Raw genomic sequence first — 22,907 nt, forward strand, 5'->3', positions numbered from 1 at the left:
AAAGTGCAAAATTTATTGGATGAAGTGCTAACCCAAACTCACAAACAAATAGCAAAAGCGTTAAATGTAACTCAAGAAACGATTAGCGACCAATTAGTAGCAATGGGAAAAATCCAAAGGATGGGAAGAATAGTCTGTGAAATGATGCTTTAAAGGTATGATCGGAAGTCATTTCTGCATCGAATAGTGACGCGTGATGAAAAGTGAATTTATTTTAAATACCTTAAGCGCAAAAAATTATGAACTGTTAATCAGTTATCAGCTGGCGAAGACGGCCGATCGACTCCAAGGTCAAATTATTTTGATCGCAAAGGATCAGAGTGATGTGGTGTATCACGATATTGAAAGTTAAAACCTGGTGAAATAGTTAATAGTGATCGCTGAGGACAACAAATGATCAATTTGAACCAAAAACCTCCAGATTGGCCCCAAAGATACGGTAAAATGATTTTACAGCACTATAACGCACCGACTCATAAATCAAAACCGGTCAAGGAAGCGTTGAAAGCACTTGGAGGGGGCATATTATCGCACCCGCTGTACCCTCCAAACCTTGCCCCGCTTGACTATCAACTTTTCGCATCCATGGCACACGCGCTTGCCGAGCAGCATTTAAACAACTTCTAAGAAGTTAGAAAATCGCACGATGAATGGTTTTGCTCAAAGAACAAACTTTTTTTTTTAGAGATGGCATCCATAAATTGTCTGAATGGTGGGCAAGATGTATAGAATCAAATGGCCAGTACTTACATAAATACTTGAATAAATAAGTACATTCAATACTTGAATAAATCCATTAAAAATAACAGGTCAATTGAAAAGGCCCCGGCCTAACACATAGATGGCGCTACTAAAATTAAATCCATACGTTTTTTAGTTACTCAAAAGATGCGTGTATAAATTTGACAGCTGTCGGATCATTAGTTTGTGAATTATATACGTTTTGAGTGAAGCAACTTTAGTTATTGTGGAAAAAATGGATAAAAAGGAATTTCGCGTGCTAATAAAATATTGCTTTTTGAAGGGAAAAAAATACAGTTGAAGCAAAAACTTCGCTTGGTGCCGAGTTCTAGGACATTGTTGGTCTGACGCCGAGTTTCCGGACACTGCCCCAGGAATATTAACCATTAAGAAAAAATACATTTGAAGCAAAAACTTGGTTTGACGCCGAGTTTCCGGACACTGCCCCAGAAATATTAACCATCAAGGATTGATATGCTAAGTTTAGACGTGGTGAAATGAGTACCGAAGACGGTGAACGCAGTGGACGCCCAAAAGAGTATGTTACCGACGAAAACCATAAAATGATTTTAAATTACCATAAATTGAAATTGAATGAAATAGCAGACACTCTAAAGATATCAACTGAACTTGTACATCATATTATTCATGAATATTTGGGTATGAGAAAGCTATGTACAAAGTAGGTGCCACGCGAGGTCACTTTTGACTAAAAACAACGACGAGTTGATGATTCGGAGCAGTGTTTGAAGATGATCAAGCGTAATAAACCCGAGTATTTGCGTCGATATGTGACAATGGACATAGTACTACAAAAATGGTATAGAAAAGTTGGAGGGTCGATATAATCAGTATATCACCTTTGAAGGGAATTATGTTGAATAAAAAAACTAATTTTGCCAAAAAATATGTTTCACTATGGTAGGCCGGGGACTTTTCAATTGATCTGTTATATTAAATAGATAAATTTTTCCATATTCTTGAAAATCATATAGTTTTTTTACGAAAAACCGGCAATGACTTTCCAGTATGCTTGATTTATATGTATTCCTCCACTGATTCGCCATTCTTCTTTTCTTATTTCTTTATATCTCATCCTGTTCATCTTTGTTACAACCTAAACATTTCTGATGCATTTAACTTCTTATGTTCGCATCTTATTTTTGTCCCTCTGACAATATCCACGTCTAGCAACTGAAAGTTTTCATTTCAAAGTTTTCGTTTTACATTTATAAATTATCATTCCATATTATCTTAGTAATATATTGTATCTGCTTCAGACTTTTTGCAGGTGGTTCAGTTGTAGTTATCATCAGTTGTTGATTTATAAGTTGTTATTGGTACATAAACAATAATTTCTTACCGATATTTGTATTTTTTTCCTTATTTCTATATCCTACATATGGTACTATTCCGACTATTGGATATATTTTTTTAAATATATTTTAAAGTCTCCTTTTACCAACTATGGGTTTATCTGGACGTGGCCTAAAGTTTAACGTGGGCTCCGAACCACGGTCCTCAGCACTAAGCCTACCGACACTGGCGAGTAACCAACTTTAGAAATCATCCCAGAAGACATCCGGTCTTACCCTGCCTGGTTACTGACGTAACTGGGATCATTTTCCTTGTCGGATTGTACACTCTTGTGTAGGACAATCACAAATATTAAACAATCACAAACATACATTTACGACCATGCCCCAGCAGGATTCGAACCCGCGGCTATCGCAACTGTAGGAGGACCGTCCCATCGCCTTTACCGCTGCGCCACCAAGCCGGCTATACTGGATATTTATTTATTATTCTATCCATGAATATTATAAACAGGATTGGGCTTAAACTTCTACTTTGTCTTAATCTTGCTTGTATTTCGAAATTATTTTAATCTTAGGAAAATCTATGTATATAGCTTTAAAACTTATTATTAATAATGCTTATTATTAGTCTATTATTATCTAATGGTTTTGATACAGATAAAGTTATATTATATATTATTAATAAAATGATATTTTGATTAAAAAAAACGGGATAGTTTAACAAATTCCGTGACCTTCCTACAAAACGTTTACCTACAAAATGCTGTTTTTATGTTGTAATAATAGCCGCTGATGCTTATTTTACCTTCTTCACTTATCAGGTTTACTTTTTTTGATACAAATATTGTTACGCAACCTAACCTTCACAATGGTTTTGATATTTCGATGAAATTTAGATCCTCATTGTCGTTTTGTATCTCCTTTAACAAATCGGCTATTCTTTCCATAAATAGTATTTTAAAATGAATTATAGGTTTTATTATTTTTATTATTGTTCTAAACCCCTTCATATTTCACAACTGGTGCAATCATTCCGCAGTTTCCCGAAGCATTCCTAGGATTTCGAGCGAAAGCATCGCAGCCGAAGCTCTAAGTTCACAAGAGGTGGATTGAAAGTGCTCAACGGCCGCTAGCCATAAATTGTTCCAATTGGGAAACACTCAAGCTTTGAAAAACAACCCTTGTCCCCATCCAATCCGGCTTGTGTCGGAAAAAATCTCGGCACAAGCAATCACAATTGAGGACGTAAGACCACGAAAGGCGGACTGCAGTTTATGTGAACTAACATAGTCTACTGGAATTTGGACGGAAGCTTGCAGTTCAAGATACATGATCACTAAAGGCGGACTGCAGTAGTTCAGATTTTCATCCGTATTTGAATTTAAAGTCACCAAAACTTGGAAAACTATTCTACACTATTCTATACCATGGAAATTTGGGTAGAAAATGTGCCATTTCGAGGATTACTAAAGGCAAACTGACACACGAAGGTATAGACGATAGTTATAGATAATTTTATAACTATAAGCTGTCCAGACAATGACCACGTGAATCCCGACAGTAGTTTCTTTAGCAGAGAGGTGTATCATGAAACTATTAACGGGCCATACCAAGAAACTTGTGTATTCAAGAACGAGGTAGTGTGGTTATGTTACAGAATGATGGTGATGAGTGAGACTAAAGCAGCTAAACAAAAGCAGTTAATAGATTTAAACCCTCAGTGTTATTTTTTGTATCACCACTCAACAAGTCGTCCCTTGTTATTAAAATAAATATATTCTTAATAAATAGGATAGTATTTATAAGAAATACTTTTATTTCTTGGTAAATAAAATACAAATATTCGAAAAAACATTATAATGGTCACTATCTTGACAATAAACAAGGTATTACAACGGTGAATACAATAACATTCGTCTATGAACTACCTCAACAAGATAATCTTCACAAAATATTGAGAATTTAGAAGGGTATCTTATATGGCCGCATGCGAAACAATGTTTTAGTTTGTTCATTTTTGTCTAGGTGGCTTAAAGTTTAAATTTGGTAGCAAAGCTAAATTTGACATATTCAGCCTTCAGAAGATAGGTCTAGAAGATAAGAAATCGTAGGGTACGTGTGTTTATACTTGGTGGAGAGAATCAAGAAGTAAGTCTATATTTTGGACTTTTTTGGTAATTATATACTTCCCGTAGAAATAATTTTATTTATATACAAATAATTTCGGATTAATTTTTTTCAACAAAGTTTTTGTGGAAAGCGTCTCTTTAGCTTTAACTTATAAACTTTCGTGTTAAATATTCTAATTTTGTTAACTGTGTTTTTATGGTTCTTTTTTAGTTAAAATGATTTGTTTAAATCTGAAGACATCTCAGGTGTTGTGTCTCAGGTTGTAATATCGTTTCAAATAGAATGCACAACTTTCCTAGGGATCCTGCTCTATGTCAGAAATAGTTTTTAACAATAAATCATGAAAAACTGATGGGAATCTCTTGTAAGGTCTTAAATAAGAGCAAAAGGGGTTGTAGTGTACATTTTACACAGGCTGACTACAAACCGAAATGTGGAAGAGCATTGCTTAACAGGGATGGGGATGAACAGGGTTCCAGTTGTTATTTAAATTTAAGTCTTTCATAATGTTTACTGATAATTAATTTAATGATAATGATAGATTTAATTTGATGAAGCCAGACACTTTTTTACTTTGTTACTTTGTTAGTAAATGATATCTTGACTGTTCCATTTAAATCCCAGATTGCCTGTATTTTTCGACATAATCACCTGTACTAAGCATTCTCAACGAGACGCGATGTTATGATTATCTGTCCAGAATAGTTAGGTGTTGTTTGTTTTGGTAGACGAGAAATCTGAACAGAATAGCGAAAGGCAAAAATGAATCATTTTTTATTGCAACATCTAAATTAATCACAGGTTTTATGGATGATCTACAATTATATACTTACAATAAGTATTTAGCAAAAAAAAAGATTTAAAAACACATTTCAAAATAAATAGTCTTCAGCATATATTTTGTACTGTACTCTATATTTGGCCGAGTTATATTTAAGATAATATAAAATGTTCCATATTCAATAGTTTATTAAACTGTATATTTAAAAGTATAAGTTTTGTGTTAAATTTGTTATATTACACCTTAATGTATTGTTAGTGTAATATGTTGTCATTAAACATAGAAAATTCTAAGAATTCTCCTTGGAAATAATGTTTGCAATGTGCATTTTACATATATTCAAATAAAATGTATTTTTAAACTTTTATTACATTTAATAAAAATGTTAACTGATATTATTATTAATAAAATATTTTAAATTTCCCGCTACTAATATTGTCGGTCGCGCCCCCTGGTAGCAAATGAACACTAAACTTGTTAATAGGTAATACACGGGAAATATCCTTCTAAATCCTCTGTATTTTGTGATACTCTTCGAGAGACTCTAAAAGAAAATAAATAATTTCCAGTCAAGGCACCGGCCGTTGTACTGAAAAAGTGCGCATCTCAGTATTAGCGAATGAGTCATCAGGTACCTTCTACGTAATTCGCCCATAATGTCGTTCTATATTTTCTTACATACTTTAAAGTAAATTAAAAATGTTATTGTTTTAAACCCTCTTCATATTTTATAACGTATATTGATTATTTAAAACGATTTTTTGAATTATACTAATAATAATCAATATATATCGATTATTCTCAACGCTAGTTTCCGGTATCAATCCTGTTCGTTATCAGTAAACCCGGACCCTTCCTATTCTACTCCACTTACGACAAAACAAACATGCCGTTCAAAGGCTGCGTTTGTATCGAAGACGGTTTTAGAAGACATCCTTGAAATCTGGACTGCGATAAGTAATTGGAAAATAACACGCAGAGCCGGCTTTAGACGTTAATAGATCAATTGTATTATTATTTCAGCGTACGAATGCGCGGTTGGGCTTGTAAGAAATACTTTTATTTCTTGGTACATAAAATACAAATATTCAACAAAACATTATATTGGTTATTATCTTGATATTATACAAGGTATTACAACGGTGATTACAATAACACTCGGCTATCAAATACGTCATTAACATAGTATACATTAAAAATCATCGTGGTCCGGCTTAATATACAACTGTATAAGGAGTAATTGTCAAGGTAGTAATTTCCATAAAAGTATCGATGTGATTATTATCTTACGAATGAATTTTAGGTAGACTACGATAAGGAAAGAAGAGTTATGGCCAAAAAATAATAATAATCTCTAATAATATCTCTCTCATCATTGAATTTTGACTAGGTAATAGAGAATTATATATTTAAGTAATATCAATTAATCGTCCATTTTATAGGCATTCCAGAAGTGAAGGAAAAGATTGCATACTATTAATCCTGAAAAGGTAGTTATTTGGGAAAGTACTGTACTTGCTACAGCCGTACGATTGGTTGATACGAACGACGAATAATCTGCCGAAATATCAAAGAAGAGAAAAGCAGATCTAATAAGACCTATTTTCCTTCAGTGAAATTAGGCTTAATGATTTGACTCAGTTGATCTGAAACCTACCTAATTGTGGCCTATAAGACATGTGTTTTCTCCTCCATTTTCCTGTCCAAATCCACATCCTACCAGGTCATCCTAAACCGGCTTATACTGGAACACAGCAGAGCTACACACTCAGATATTCTGAGGAGAGGTTTCCCCATAATATTCCCATTTTGGAGCACCATACACAGTTTGTCACATTCTCATGGCATGTCATATTCTGGCCACATTGAGATTTAAACTCGATTTCCCTCGATGCACTACCTGACATATTTATCTGAAGAAACCTAACTATTTTACAAACTATTACATTACAATATATTACATTACTTATTTATTATTTATTAATATATTATTATTAGTCATTACCAGTTCTGTTCAAACCACCGCGGAGTGCAGACGAACCTTTCAGAACTATCTGTTGTAAACAAAAACATCTGAGTGAAAACAGTGAAAACCTAGTCTCAAGTATTGCAGGGCGAGAACGTGATTTAAAACGTGAACTATTGAAAGTAAAATTGAAGTTTTATTTTTTATAAGCAAGGCTCTACATTCTAGGAATATTCTTTCTTACTTTCGGTAAATGGTAAATCGAGCGAGTAAAATTATTAATAAAACATTTAATAACTATGTGATCTGTACAGTTAATTTGAATACATAAAGGCTAATCCACAACACCTTTCTATCGATTTATCAAGTGAATTACATGCTATTCGAAATAACAATCAACTGTCAATAACTGAAATCCCTCAAATGTACGAATGGAACATCGTTACAAACAAAAAACAGTTGAGACGTCTCGAAGAACAAGTCGTCCGAAAACAGACGAAAATCAGCGACTATTGGCTTCAAAAACCCCTCCCAACATACAACAGTTTCAGTGCCCTGACGGAAGAGACAGAAGAAAACCAGAACAACAAAGAAAACCAACCAAAAGCAATTCCCAGACCACCCCCAATAACAATATATAAGGTAGGTGTTGTTAAACATCTGCATGACTTGCTCAAGACAGTATGTAATAATTACACAATAAAACAATCGAATGTGAAACAGTGAAGATTAAAATGTTTGACCTTAAACATTTCAAAGTTTTAACAAGAGAATTGGACAATAGAAACACGCAATATCATACTTTTCGACCAAAATCCGAAAAAAACTATTAAATTCGTCATAAAAGGACTACATCACGCAACGGATACAAACACAATTAAAACAGCCCTAGTTGAACAAGGTTACGAAGTTGTAAATATACATAATATAAAACGTTGTGCAACAAAGGAGCCACTGCTAATGTTTTATATTGATTTGACGCCAAAAGAAAATAGTAAACATGTTTACGAGATTAAGTATTTGGACCACAATGTCATTAAATGTGAGCCATCAAACACAAGAAGAATCATCCCACAATGCGCCAGATGCCAAGCATATAGGCATACCAAAACATACTGTCGCAAGTTGTATAATTGTCCATCTAAACACAACAACAAGGCAGAACAATACCACGGTTTCTTTAACATGCTGGGTAATAGATTCATCAAAACATGTAATGTGGGGTTCTAGATTAATAACAGCAAAAGCCAGAGAATTGGTAAAAGCAATGAATTCACATAACTCTACTGGTGAGCCAACATATTGGCCGTCGGATAGAAATAAAATTCCCGATACCATAGACTTTTGTGTTGTGACAAAAAATATTGACACCAAAACGTGCAAAGCTAAATGCTTCGATCTGATCATGCACCAGTTATTATAACAGTGACTGAAGGAAACTTTCAGGATATGTTAAAATGCTGTGCAAAGCTGGAAATTCCTGAGACACAGTGAATAACGCAGTGAGAGTGGAAACAACTAAAGGTATGCACTTAATTAATTAAATATAACTGTATAAAATGGTATTGTATGGCATGAAGATTTGTGTGCACAGATATGTTTGTAGTTGTTCAAAATTAAACATGAGCATTAGGTTACAACGTATGAGGAGAGAATGAATGCTCACTGATTTGTAGATATGGTAAATGTATTAGAAAGTCATTAATTTTATGAAGAATTGTGTATACAGATAGCAGAAGAAGAAATAAAATATACAGTGATACCAAGATGACTTGACAAGTAAACACACCATCGTAAACAAGAACTAGACGTAAAAAGGTAAATATGCTCTCGAATGAAAGTAAAATATATTTCTTAGATATACAATTGTTAATTAGGTGGATTCGGCCTAGCAGGGGGATAGCACTACATAAAAATACGCGCCTAGAAACTCTACCTCATGGATGATGTGGAAAAGAGTTAAATGTAAACAAAACAAATCTAACCTACAAACTATTATACCTGAGTTCTTAATTGTAGTTTTAAGTCCTTTGATAATATATGTATTAGATGTACTATAATGTTATATATAATAAATTATATTTGATGACCATTCTTATTCAATTATTTTATTTAGTTAGAATTTTCTTGTATGTCAAAGCCAAACTGATCTAAAACTCAGGGTTGATGCGGCAACATTGCAATGTTTTGACGTCATCCATGATGCATTACTAAAAAAACTCTGAATAGACATAATATATATATATATATATATATATATATATATATATATATACATATATATATATACATATATATATATATATATATATATATATATATATATATATATATATATATATATATATATATATATATATATATATATATATATATATATATATATTGTGTTCGTTTCATATTTTGATTTTGATTTTGGAGTATAAAATAAAAAAATAATAAATTTTATAATAAAATTTATTTACATTTAAAATTGCTAAGTAACATCGAACAAGTGTATAATATAATAATACGCAAATTCTATATTGATTAATGCCTTATTAATTTAAGGTTAAATGAATTAACTCAGTTAAAAATATCAATTACGTGCCTGGCTTAGAACGTTGTGAGGATGCGCGGGATAAAATTGTTGTTGTCGCTGTTTTAACAACACACATTTATTATTATAGCATCCGCGCTTGTTGAACGTCCGCATCAATGGGTCTAGCGTGTAAGTTGATATTCCCGTTAATACTTGTCGGAGTGGGCTATGTCTACTTCATTTTAACAAAACTACCACCGGTACCAACGATACCGGAAACGTATTGGGGTCCCGGTCAGCCCAAGCCCGATGACACCACCATAAGGCCTTTTAAAATCGATATCCCCGATGAGGTAAGTCCTGGCGAGACCACTCGGTATAGTTCTATTTCGGGAATAATCAATTTAGGTGATCAACCGCTTGAAAGATCGCTTAGCCAACACGTTACCGTTCCAAACACCGCTGGAAGACGCCAAACAGCACTACGGCATCAACGCAAACCTCCTCTCCAGCATCGTGACGTACTGGAGAACCAAGTATGACTGGAAGAAACGTCAAACGTTCCTCAACCAGTATCCGCAGTTCAAAACTCAAATTCAGGTAAGTAATTGTAAATAAAGGGTGCTTGTGTAATTTTGTATCAAAATAATACCTTATTTTATTAATATACATATTGAATTGAAAATTTGAAACGTGAAAAATAAACAATATTTTTTAATTAGTAATGTTTTGAGCCACCATTTTCTTTTAAAACAGCTGTAATACTTCGCGAAATAGATTCGTAGAATATCTGAATAGTTTCGGACGGACAAATGTCCCATTCTTGTATCAATATATCCGCCAGGCTAGATGAATAAAAAATCACAAAAATATTGATTTATAATAATATCACACTAACAGGTCAATTGAAAAGTCCCCGGCTTACCATAGTAAAACACCATTTATATACCATATCATTTTTGTAGTACCATTTGTCCTTTGCTTCAAAATAGGCCTCAGTTTCGTCGATCACCTCTTCATTCGACGAAAATTTCTTCCCAGTGAGCATTCTTTTGAGACAGAAAATAGTAGCTGGGCGTCAAATCTGGACAATACGGTGGATGAGGAAGCAATTCGAAGACCAATTCATGGATTTCTGGTATCGTTTTCACTGACTTGTGACACGGTGCATTGTCTTGATGAAGCAGCACCTCCTCCAAATGCGCCCATTTTTGGGCGATTTCGTCCTTCAAACAGTCCAATAATGCTATGTAATAGTCGCTGTTGGTGGTCTTTCCTTTCTTAAGGTAGTCAATGAAAATTATTTCATGCGCATCCCAAAATATAGACGCCATAATCTTGCCAGCCGACTGTTGCGTTTTCCCACGCTTTGGAGCGGGTTAATCTCACCACGTCTAAACTTAGCATACTAATCCTTGATGGTTGATTTTCCTGGGACAGTGTCGGGAAACTCGTCATCAAGCCAAGTTTTTGATTCAACTGTACTTTCCCTTCGAAAAGCAATATTTTATCAACACGCAAAATTCCTCTTATCCAATTTTTTCACAATAACAAAAGTTGCTTCGTTCAAAATGCTATAACTCACAAACTAATGATCCGACAGTTGTCAAATTTATACACGAATCTTTTGAGGGTTAGGGCTAACTAAAAACATATGGACTTAATTCTAGTAAATAATATCTCATTGATGTTACTAAAGAATTATAATCTGCACAATACTTGACCAATGAATAATAGTATGCTGTTCAAAATTACTAAAAAAACTAAAGATTTTTGCCTTAAAATCCATCAAATTTTTTACACTAATATAATCGTGTAAAATAGCATTCGGTTCTACTTTTGCATAAACATCACATACTATACCAGCTCAACAGACGTGTCCCCTTGAGTAGTCTTGTCGAATCCGAGGCGTCGATAAAGTGAATTACTCCAACATTGACATGGTGAAGAAAAAAAACTGTTAATTACTCTGGGCAAGTTTTAGTGTGGTACATTTCAATACTCTACGAGACCGCTTTTTAAGTACCAGGGTTTGTTTTGTTCCGTTCTTCTCTCCATATCTGGGAATAAGAATTTTTTTATACGCCTTATTCATACAACTTTATTGTATGTTGACGGGAAAAAGTGTCATCCAAATAACGAATACGTTCTTCTAAATTTAATATGAACTTCTTTCTTCTTATTTACGCGTGCTGAGCTTCACATCCAGTGTCATCTCTAAATATTTAACTGTATTTAGGTATCATGTGGCACTTGGATATTATTTATTCTGATAGGGATCTGTTTATTTTTCTTGCATGACAAATTGGTGCCTACAAATTTAGTCTTATTCAAGCTGATTCTCCATTTTTAATTTTTTTTGTTTTGTTTTTTGTAACGTTTTTAATATCATTCCTTCTTCCTCATGATCTTTACCTAACAGGCCAATTTGAAAAGACCCCGGCCTGACATATAGATGGCGCTACTAGAATTAAATCCATATGATTTTTAGTTAGCCCTAACCCTCAAAAGATGCGTGTATAAATTTGACAGCTGGCGGATCATTAGTTTGTGAATTTTACATTTTGAGTAAAGTTACTTTTATTATTGTGAAAAAATGGACAAAAAGGAATTTCGCATGTTCGTTTTTCGCGTGACAAATCGTACTATAAAAATGATATCGAAAAGTTGGAGGATCTCTATAATCAGTGTATCACCCTTGACGGGAATTATTATTATTTTTAGAGAAAATTATCTAATTGTCTCTCTGAAAAGTATACATAAAAGAATTAGGGACATGCAGCTTTTTGAGGGATGTAAGACATCCTTTCATACCCTCTTACAGAGCACAGGGTTTAAATGGTATAAAAATAACCCTGGGAGAAGTTTAATGGAACTTCCAGACATTACCTTAAAAATAATTCAATTTCTAAAGGAATAAAATAAGACCAAGGAAGATAAACTATTTGAATTTGTGTATATTGATGAAACTTGAATATTTAAATTGGTTCATTGTGGCACTCTTGGCAAGACAGTAACAAAAAAGTATAAAGACAATAAAAATTGATGGAAAAAGGTAAAAGTTAAAATAGCATTCGATTAGGTTTTGTTGGTCATTATATTTATAATAATAATTAATAGCAGATATATTGCTGGTCGAGAACAATATTCCATCAAAAACTTTTTGGATATGTGCAAGGAAGCATTGTCAACCATAATGTATAAATTTGACAGCTGTCGGACCATTAGTTTGTGAATTTTACATTTTGAGTGAAGTTACTTTTATTATTGTGAAAAAATGGATAAAAAGGAATTTCGCGTGTTCGTTTTCGACAAATCGTACTATAAAAATGGTATCGAAAGTTGGACGGTCGCTATAATCAATGTATCACCCTTGAAGGGAATTATGTTGAATAAAAAAAACTAATTTTGCCAAAAAATATGTTTTACTATGGTAGGCCGGGGCTTTTCAATTGACCTGTAACAACCATTGCGGCAGTATCGCCAACAAAAGTATCTGAAGTACAAGAATTTAAATATTCTATTAGTTATCTGGGTAACGTCTTGCTTAATTTGAATTTAATCCTCAGAACAAAGATTTCTATTTTCATATGACCTTTCAATTATGTTCTTAATTATATAAACTTAGTCTATAGTTGAGGCTTTTTCTTTAAAACCAAAATGATGTGCTGGAATTATGTTACTATCTTCTATTCAGTCTCTTAAGTAGAACTTTTTGGAAACTACCTGCATTAAGAAGATTGGTCTGTAAGATGAGATGTCATTTAGCGGGTTTAGGTATCACTATCATTTTCACGATTTACGATTCAGTTTTACGATTTTACCTGGAAACTGCTTTAAAATTTATATTGGAATCAAGTGAAATCTAGGAGCCTTCTCAAAATTAATGATTTAATTTATTTCCATCGCCAAATCTTTTGAATTAGTAAGTCTAATATGTTCATCTTTCATCGTAAGATTATCTCTCATTAGGTCGGAATTTTATTTCGAGGTATTTGGCATATCTTCTAGTTCTTTGTAAATTACTTTTTGTCGTAACTTTGGGTAATGGAGCTTGCTGAATATTTCTAACAAATTTCTCTGCTTGATAGTCTCGACGATGTTCTTTTTAAAAGTAGCATGATTAAATAGTTAAGTTAAACTGTAGTTTAAAACTTCGATCAGTTTTCCTATTAGTTAATCTCGGTGATAGAAATGTGGGAGAAAGATCGGAATTCATGTACCAAGCCTATGTTTATATAATTTTCAGTCACATTTTGTACTATGAAGAAATCAATTAAACTTGGAACTGTATTTGTATTTATGAGTCAATATTTTGAGTGCTGATGTGTATTTAACCTTTCGAGAAGCTGATTTTTTTGGTATTTTTTTAATTTAATTATTACATTGTTACTAACCGTTTCCGACTAACCTACAATTTGTTTTTATGATAACTTAAATCCAGATATATAACTAGGAGGATCCATCGGTCCTATCTCAGTCTTTGATGAAATAATGTTTATACATGTCACTGCTGTATTTTTTATTAACTGCACTTTACTACACAACACTACACAAGATCAGATGGTTGGATTCTTTTGAGTCTGTGTCCTACTATAGTGGTATCCAAAAGTTGCAATACTTCAATATTCTTATGAGAATGGAGTTTTCTCTCATGCCCCCTTGCAATTCTCTTGATTTCTTGACTGATTATGGGTATCTGAAAGTCTCGATGTAGGTATTCAGTCCTGTAGTATTTGGGTGATAACAATAACATTGAAATAAATGTTTTTTACCATCTAATAAATAATTTACAAATATCTTATAAAAACCCTGTACTGTAGATATTGGAGTGAAAGGTAACGAAACATATATTTCAGGGACTCAATATACATTTCCTTCACGTAAAACCACAGAAAGTACCTTCGGGCGTCCAGGTGGTACCCCTTCTGCTTCTGCATGGTTGGCCGGGATCCGTGAGGGAGTTCTATGAAATTCTCCCCATTTTGACGACGCCTCAGAAGGGTATGTAATTATTACTGGAAAAAGTTTTAAAGTTTATATATTTAGGACAGCTGCCATCTTATAACATCAATGGTAACTTGAAGGTTATAGCTTAGAGTGTACTTAACTAAATAATAATACTTAAACTAAATACTCATTAAAACCAGACATATTTGTAATAATTCGATATTAATTTTGATAAAAAAACATTTAACTAAGTAAATATAATGAAGTGAGTTTATCGCTCGCTTGAGTTTTTAGATAGTTTAAAATGTTATAAAGTTCCATTATGGATTGTGAATTATCATGATGATTAAAAACCAATGAGTGTATTTTTGAGCCAACTTCTTAACGGAGGGCTGTTTTTTTAATATCCCATCTTTACTGAAGATCCAGTCTTTTTCTTTTTGATTGGCATTCTATTTAACAACAATTTTCTTACTATCATGAATTTTACGAGTGCCTTCCGCTGGGCGTTCGCTATTATAGAAATGGGATTTTAAGGTATTTCTCGGCCTGGCAACGAAGAACTATTTACAGTTAACAAATAAAAAACGATTTTATTATTTTGTATAATCTTTAGTGACTTCAATACTCTTGGTCCAGCATTTCTCCAGCATTTCTCCAGTATTATATCTTCCGCAAAGTGAGAATCTGAAAAATTGTGAAGATATTTATCTAGGACCTTCCTTTAGGACGCGAAACGCTTTATTATAAACTAATTTCTTCAATTTTCAAGGAATAGAATTCCAAGAATACCAAATTAGGAGAATAGGGCAAGAGGTCGACCAAATTCACTAACTCGTACCCCAAATCCTGCGGTTTTCTCATTGCCAACCGTTGACTGCAAACGTGTTGTCCTGGTTCTTAAAGATTTATGGTTAAGCGATACCCGTAGTGTTTCCATATCCAAATATTGATCATCCTCACTTTCAGTACCTCCCATAATGTCATCCAATTATCCAATATCGACCTCTTTTAGGCGCCTTTGCTTGGTTTCGATGATGGATGAAATTACTTTCACTTCATTTTTATTAAAATTCGTCTGGTATCAGTGGCCGTTAAACACAAACGAAACGACGCATCTTATCAAAAATAGTGATGAGGTTGTTAAACGAAAAACTAGTTGGGCTAAATGATTAATTAACTAGTTCTCTTCTTCTTAGTCTTCGACCGCTTCGATAGCTCTCTTACTGGATTGCCGTTGGAGCCCTTTTATTTGTTGCTAATTAATTATGTGCCCTGGTTGCTCACAACTAATGATTTCAGCTAAACATTCCTGCGAATTAATGAAACTATTACTTTACACTACTTAATTTATTTACGCGAAATACAGTTTAAGTGGACCAAGGCGATCTTTCATATGGATCTTTCTATATACCTCACGAATTATCGCTAATTGTAGGTTTAACGAAGTGAAAGATGATATTTAAGATGACATGTACGAAACGCCTACTCCCAAAGTATACTACATTTGCCAATCCCCTTCTCTTCTAGCGAATGGTCAATTATAAAGGTTTTTCCATCTCAAATAAGTCAGAGGGTAAGTAACGGTCACAAAACATGATCATATACTTACCGACAATATGCCGGAGAGACCAAAATATCACCATAAATGAAAGCAGTGTTTTGGAAAATGACGATTGGAATTTTACAAAATGGTTACAATAATTAACAATTTTATTCATTTATCTCCCCGACGTCGTTAACAGACGTTATAGGATGATGACAAATGCCCTAAACTATAACGAAATTGTAAAAAACTTATCGCGTACTTTGCAGGAAGGTCTGTTGTTTTCGAGGTGGTCGCACCATCATTGCCCGGGTATGGCTTCTCGGACGGGGCTAGTAAGCAAGGACTGGGAAGCGCCGAGATGGCCCAGATTTTCAATAAACTGATGCAAAGAATAGGATTCAAACGTTATTACGTCCAAGGAGGCGAGTACTTGAGCACCAGCTTTGTCAACGACCTCCAACAACCGTATCTTATTTACAGGCGACTGGGGCTCCATCATAGGATCGGACATCTCCGTTTTGTTCCCGGATCACGTTATCGGGTTCCACTCGAACATGTGTTTCGTTAACAGTCTCATGTCTAATCTCAAACTGTTCCTGGGATCACTTGCTCCCATCATCATCAACGCCAGTCAACTAGAGATCGAAACCAACTATCCTCTCTCAGCCAAATTCAGCTTCATTATACTAGAAACTGGATACATGCACTTACAGTCCTCTAAACCAGATACTGTGGGTCGGTACAGAACACTCCGGGTGTCACCAAGATCTTTAACGCCATTTTTTGTTAATAGGCGTGGCTCTTAGAGACAGTCCGGTGGGTTTAGCAGCCTATATCATAGAAAAGTTTACCACGTGGACGAATCCCGCTTGGAAAGACCTGGACGACGGTGGCTTGACTAAGAAATTCACTCTGGACAAACTTCTGGACAACGTAATGATATATTGGGTCACCAGCTCCATCACCACGTCCATGCGTCTCTATTCGGAGAATTTTAACAAAGCCCGCCGGGATTCTGGAATAGACTCGTGAGAAACACCCACCAGATGAAAAAAGCACCCCCCAGCTAACCATTCTGTTCATGTTTCAGTCTTCCGGTATTAGTACCCTCCGGATGCAGTCGTTTCAGATACGAGCTGTCCTTCCTTCCTAGGTTTGTCCTCAAGGACAAGTACCAGAAGCTGTTGACACTAACCGGCCACGAGGATGGCGGTCATTTCGCTGCTTTTGAGTTGCCGGAAGTGCTTGCCAAAGATGTGTTTGATTTTGTGGAGGAAGAACGCAAGTCCGTTCAAATTAAGCAAGAACTTTAATATTAAACGTCGAATAAAAGTTTTGTTATCAATAAAGTTGTTTATTTTTTGTTAAGGGTCTCATTTACTGTTCAAGATTACCAATCCCCGATATTGAATTAAAAAACCTGTTTATTTAATTTGTTGAACATTATTTTAAAGATAATCCATGTGGATGTTCTAAAGATTAAATTTTTCATATTGATTTTTTCAGAAACTATGGACTCTATAGATTTTCACTAAGTATTGAAGATTTTATATACATATATTTGTGTAAAAATGCCTAAGATTTTATGAAGTGAAATTAATACCTAATTAATTAATTATTAATACCTAATATTGATGAATATTTAACATAGTCTGTTATGTTTTTTATTAGATCATAATTCTTTTCCATGTCATAAATATTAAAAACTTCAGTTAAAAGGTCTAATAAATTAGACCCTCTAACAATAGAACCGAAAGAATTCTACAATTAGCGTAACTTACATTTTACAGGGCTGTCCCAACCATTCATAATAAATTTGCGTCGAAACAACCTCCCTCCTAAAGAAGTGGCCACATGGATGTACGTAGTCGTTATACCGTCAGGACAGTTTATAATTGTTATAAAAATTGTTTTTAAACGTCAAATTGTACCTTCGTCCGCCAATTTGCCTTTCCAATTTTGCCAAGATATTCGAAATGGCATTGTTTTGCACAAGAACGAGCAGAAATAGTGACAATATTTACTGAAAATATTGCCAGGTAAAATTGAAGAGTTTTTCGTCTAAACTGATAATGAGCGATGAAGCCCACTTTCTTCTGAGTGGCCACGTCGATAAACAGAACAGTCGGTTTTGGGGAACACAGAATCCTCAATTAATTCATGAAATATCATTGCAGCCACTAAAAACAACTGTATGGTGTGGAATTCATGCTGGAAACATCAATGGTCCTTATTTTTTTGAAAATAACCGAGGTGTTGCTGTTACTGCTGAACGGTAACAAGACATGATTCGAAGCTTTCTTGTGCCTGAAAAGGATTAAAGGATATGTGGTTTCAGCACAATTCAATTCTTGAATGACGTTTTTCCACGAAGACTAATTTCGCCAAGTGGCGATTTAGTATAGCCAGCCAAATTTTCTTATTTTTTTACTATTATTTCTTATATTTTTTAGACTTATAGATTTTAGAGATTTATATCTTATAGCGTTTCTTAAAATCAAAAGTTTATGCGAATAAGCCTCAAACGATTCAACACCTTAAAGACAATATTCGTCACGAAATTGAAGAAATTCAGCATCAGATGTTGCAGAATATCATGAAAAATTCCTTAAAAAGAGCCGAAAGTTGCATAGCGAATCGCGGTCAAGATTTAGCCGGTATCATTTTTCAATCATAATGAAAAAAAAAATGTAAAGACCAAATATTTTGTTTATGAAAACCAAACTTACTTATATTTCCTTTAAGAAAAGTTAGAGGCAATCAAAATGGTAGCGATACTTTTGCCCCAGGTTGTATATATCCAAAGGGATGGTCTTCTAAATGTTGGTGACGCCAGATTCGCTTTTGGTGACCGTTCGCACTGAACTGCAAGCTTTTATCAATGTTCCAGTAGACTACGTTAATTCACAGTAATTTCAATCCGCCTTTGGTATGTAAAGCCTTGAACTATGGTGCATATGCCGGGAATCTGCGGACTAGAGGTATCTTTTAAAGCTTGAATGTTTCTTGCTTAGAATAATTTATAGCTAAAGAACATTCAGCACCTTCAATCCACATTTTGTGACCTTACAGCTTCAGCTGCTATACTTTTGCCAAAACTCTACTTAACTACACCAAGAAATGCTCCGAATAATTGGAATAGTTTATGGTTAGGGGTCCTGGACGATCTCTAATCCACCTTTTGTAAACTTAAATTAGTTAGCTGAAATACTTTTACCAAAACTCTACTTAACTACACCAATAAATGCTTCGAATAATTGGAATAGTTTATGGCTAAGGACCCTTGACGATCTTTAATCCATCTTTTGTGAACTTACAGATTCAGCTGCAATAATCTTCTCCAACCTCTACTTAATTACACCAATAAATGCTTCGAATAATTGGAATAGTTTATGGTTATGGGTCCTTGACGATCTTTCATCTCCCTCTTGTGAACTTAGAGGTACATACCTACACCAAGGAACGCTTCGAGTAATTGAATAAATTCAAAAGAGAAAAGCTTTATGTTTTCTCCTAAATTATACCGACTACGCTAGTTATATTTAACGAAAGGGCTTTAAACAAAAAATAACTATTATTTTACTTAAAACTGATTTGTTCAAGTAAAGAAGATGCAAACTGCTTGAACGGCAATACAAAGCTACGCCAAGTTTTTCATTTAGTATTACTGAGACATTCAGTTTTTCTTTTGAATAAATCTGTTACCAAAACCCTTCAAGCACTTTTACAAACTTGTGGTGATGCTGCTCCTTTACAACTCAATTTTTAGTTTTGCTTTCAAGAATTTAAGGTGATTTAGATGTCAATACCAAAGAACGACCTAGAGAGCCAAAATAGTTCAATGAGAATGAATTTCAATATTTATTGGACGAAAACACAGCTCAAATTGTCAAAGAACTTTCAGATACCTTAGCAATTAATGAATCCAGATGTTTCCAAATGCTTACATGTGATGAGAAAAATATAAAAGCAGGAAAATTAGCTACCACACCAATTGCTTGCTGGGCAAAAGAAGAAACATTTTTTGTCCACATAAAGTTGATCTACTACGACAATCTCAAGCTCAAAACATCGTGGATTGATCTAGGAGAACTATTTCTTTTGAGATTTGTTTCTTAGAAGCGTTTCACATACGGCAACGAAATTGGGAAGAACATAGATGAACATTTTCACAGTCTTTCTGACTTTAAACACTTCGGAGAAGGAACACTAATGTTGGATAAATGCTGGACTAAGTGTGTTAAGTCATTGGAGATTATGTAGAAACATGAAACTATATTTGAACTGAAAATCGCTGTCTTTCATTGTCAGGTTTTTTACCTTACCCTCGTAAGTATAAATGAGTGACTGTAAGACTAAGTTAATCTTGCACATTGAACAATACCTGTTCACGAAAATTCAAGTAATCTTGAGGAATCAATGAGAAATTTTATATATTAGAATAGCAAAATACAAAATACCCAAAAATATGTATCCAAGATGTTGAACACGTCGGCGAATTAATGGAAACGAAGAGTCAATAAAGTAAAGCGTAACGAAGCAATTTGACCTCGGATATCATTTGTTTGATTAATTTGTTTAACATCCACTTATAGGTAATATCATCCTTATACCAAACAAATATAAGAAATTCTAAAATCTAAAACGTTAAATAAAATCCGTCTCTTATATCCTTCCTTCCTTCTCAACCAGACCTTCTGTATGGATCCTAGGACATTTTTACAGTCTGGTATATGTAAGCTTGAGGTCTTCCTAACACGACGGTTAAGACAAACTCTTTGATATAACGTTAGAAATTAAGTAATTCCTTTAAAATGCCACAACAAAGCACAGTTGAGGAACAAATCCAAAGACACAGTTTAAAATGGTTTCGACATGTCTGTCGAATGAAAAATGAACGAATTCCTCACAAACTTCTGTTAGTACATTAATTATACTACATAATTACCTACATTTTATTAAAGTTGAATGTCTTTCTACCGCCAATATCTCGAATAAAAATTGAATTTTCAAGTATTCTTAACCTACAACATAACATAAGTATGCTACCCGAGAAAGATAACGTAAGATAAATATCTGTCGATAACCTTAGTTTGTAAATTCAAAACACACCAAAATAATATTTGTTAGCATGGCAACACATACATAATATATCATTAAAAGTAAACACATTCAAAATAAAAATCAGAATGCCTTGTTATTTTTATTATGTATAAATCTGTTTAAATTAATACATTGTTATTACAATGTTTTTACAATAACTTAAACTAACTTAACCATCTAGGAGAATCCATGAGTGCTTACTTAGTCGCTGTAGTAATAATATTTAAGTATTAATTAACACTGTTGTTTTTTCCTATTAAAAAGACTTCATTGCACTACTTACCTTGCAATACTTCATTGCATCTGCTTGTGTATTATCCAAGAGTTACAGTGAAGGTATTAACCTGAGATTGGAGTCTCTTCTGGTGTCTCTATGATTCTTTTGTTTACCTGTTGGGGTAGCAGTTGGTTCTAAAGATAAGTATATAATTATTCTTATAAGTAATGGATGCACCTACGATGCATCTTGTTTAAATCTAAACAGTTGGCTGTGTTGAGTATGTTGTTCTGGCAACATTTTCTTAAGCTTGTAGATAAGTTTAGCTTACCAAAGCTTGTCGAGGACTTATTATATATATTTTTAGTATTATTACTTATATTTTTAGATATAGCCCAGCTGACTTGTTTGTTGTTCATAGCCTTTTCCAATGACCATTGTCTTCAAACTTGGAAGTGTTTTGGCACTAGTCCTTTATATAATCTATCCAAAGTTTTTTTATATATGCGTCATGGAAACTTGTGACGTGAAAACATCACAATGTTACCGCATTAACTCTGAGTTTTAGTTTAGTTTGGCTTTGACATACAACAAAATTCTAATCTAAATAAAATAATTGAACAAAAATGTTATCAAAAATAATTTATTTTAACGTTATAGTATATCTAAAAACTACAATTAATTATACAGCCAGAATAATTTATAGGTAAGAGTTAAAACCTCTTTTCACAATTGCTTTCAAGAATTTTGCATACGTCTGACAGCTAGACGCCGTCCGGTTGTAAGATGTACGTTAAATTATTCAAAATTAGTTATAATTACTACAGGTTATAAATCGGCAAACGTTATTTTAACCCCTTGATTATTTTGATAAATTTTAAGTTGCTCCGTAACATATCATATCACTTTGTTCGAAAGTGTCGAAAACAATAGATATTCTGGGTCACAAATGCGGTTTTAATAGGTTATTTCGAAAAGAAACGAGATTATGAAGGCCCGGTGAATAACATCGCTTACAAAATAAAGAACAATACGTTAGATTCAACCAAGAAAACTTGACCATCTTGATATTGACTCTATTCGAGATAAAATATAAGAAATTTATAAGAACAGTGAATACACAAACTATTTTATCGATATAAACATAAGTTAATAACATTATTTTAGAGAAAATTGTTAGTCTGGAAAGTATACATAAAAGAGGGACATACAGCTATTTGAGGGATATAAGACATCTCTTCATACATTCTTACAGGGCAAAGGATTTAAATGGTGTAAATGGAACTTCCAGATATTGCCTTAAAAAGAATTCAATTTTTAAAGTCATACAATAAAACCAAGGAAGATAAATTATTTTAATTTGTGTATCCTGATAAAACTTGGATAATTCAAAATGGTTCATTGGGACCCTTTTGGCAACACAATAACAAAAAAGTGTAAAGACAACAAAAATTGTTGGAAAAGATTAAAAGTTACAATAGCATTTGATTAGGTTTTGTTGATCATAATGTTTATCAATAATTAATTGCAGATATATTGTTATTCATGCAATGAATAAGAATGGTTTTATGCCTGGTACAGAATTAGTATTTTCCTCAAAATCTAATGGCATCTACTATGGAGAAATGAA

At 33.6% G+C, this 22,907-nt stretch overlaps 1 protein-coding gene and 1 long non-coding RNA gene across 3 annotated transcripts; one reads left to right on the forward strand and one right to left on the reverse strand.

Annotated features, from left to right (window-relative positions):
- Positions 1-9,586: 9,586 nt before the first annotated feature.
- LOC143203910 (juvenile hormone epoxide hydrolase 2) lies at positions 9,587-17,319 on the forward strand. The gene is made up of 7 exons (XM_076416236.1): positions 9,587-9,811; positions 9,867-10,058; positions 14,318-14,462; positions 16,224-16,379; positions 16,438-16,692; positions 16,751-16,985; positions 17,048-17,319. The coding sequence occupies exons 1-7, from the start codon at positions 9,635-9,637 to the stop codon at positions 17,268-17,270; spliced, it is 1,383 nt and encodes a 460-aa protein (XP_076272351.1). The 5' UTR covers positions 9,587-9,634; the 3' UTR covers positions 17,271-17,319.
- Positions 17,320-21,148: 3,829 nt separating this feature from the next.
- Positions 21,149-21,843, reverse strand: LOC143203924 (uncharacterized). 2 transcript variants are annotated; one of them, XR_013007464.1, is made up of 3 exons: positions 21,519-21,843; positions 21,344-21,450; positions 21,149-21,268 (listed from the first exon to the last, which is right to left on the reverse strand). It is a non-coding gene; the product is annotated as an uncharacterized LOC143203924 (long non-coding RNA). The 2 variants fall into 2 exon arrangements; XR_013007463.1 differs by having other exon boundaries at positions 21,242-21,450.
- Between the last annotated feature and the right edge of the window lie 1,064 nt (positions 21,844-22,907).

Source organism: Rhynchophorus ferrugineus, unplaced genomic scaffold (genome assembly GCF_030347505.1).
Source record: "Rhynchophorus ferrugineus isolate W39M unplaced genomic scaffold, kcgeb_rfMv2 rfM10, whole genome shotgun sequence".
NCBI lineage: Eukaryota > Metazoa > Arthropoda > Insecta > Coleoptera > Curculionidae > Rhynchophorus > Rhynchophorus ferrugineus.

Excerpts from the sequence above, each read along its gene's own strand:
- LOC143203910 (XM_076416236.1), top strand. The coding sequence starts at position 9,635 with ATGGGTCTAGCGTGTAAGTTGATATTCCCGTTAATACTTGTCGGAGTG. Across the intron at positions 9,812-9,866 it reads AAATCGATATCCCCGATGAG|GTGATCAACCGCTTGAAAGA; the intron begins GTAAGTCCTGGC and ends TAATCAATTTAG. Across the intron at positions 16,986-17,047 it reads CGGGATTCTGGAATAGACTC|TCTTCCGGTATTAGTACCCT; the intron begins GTGAGAAACACC and ends TTCATGTTTCAG.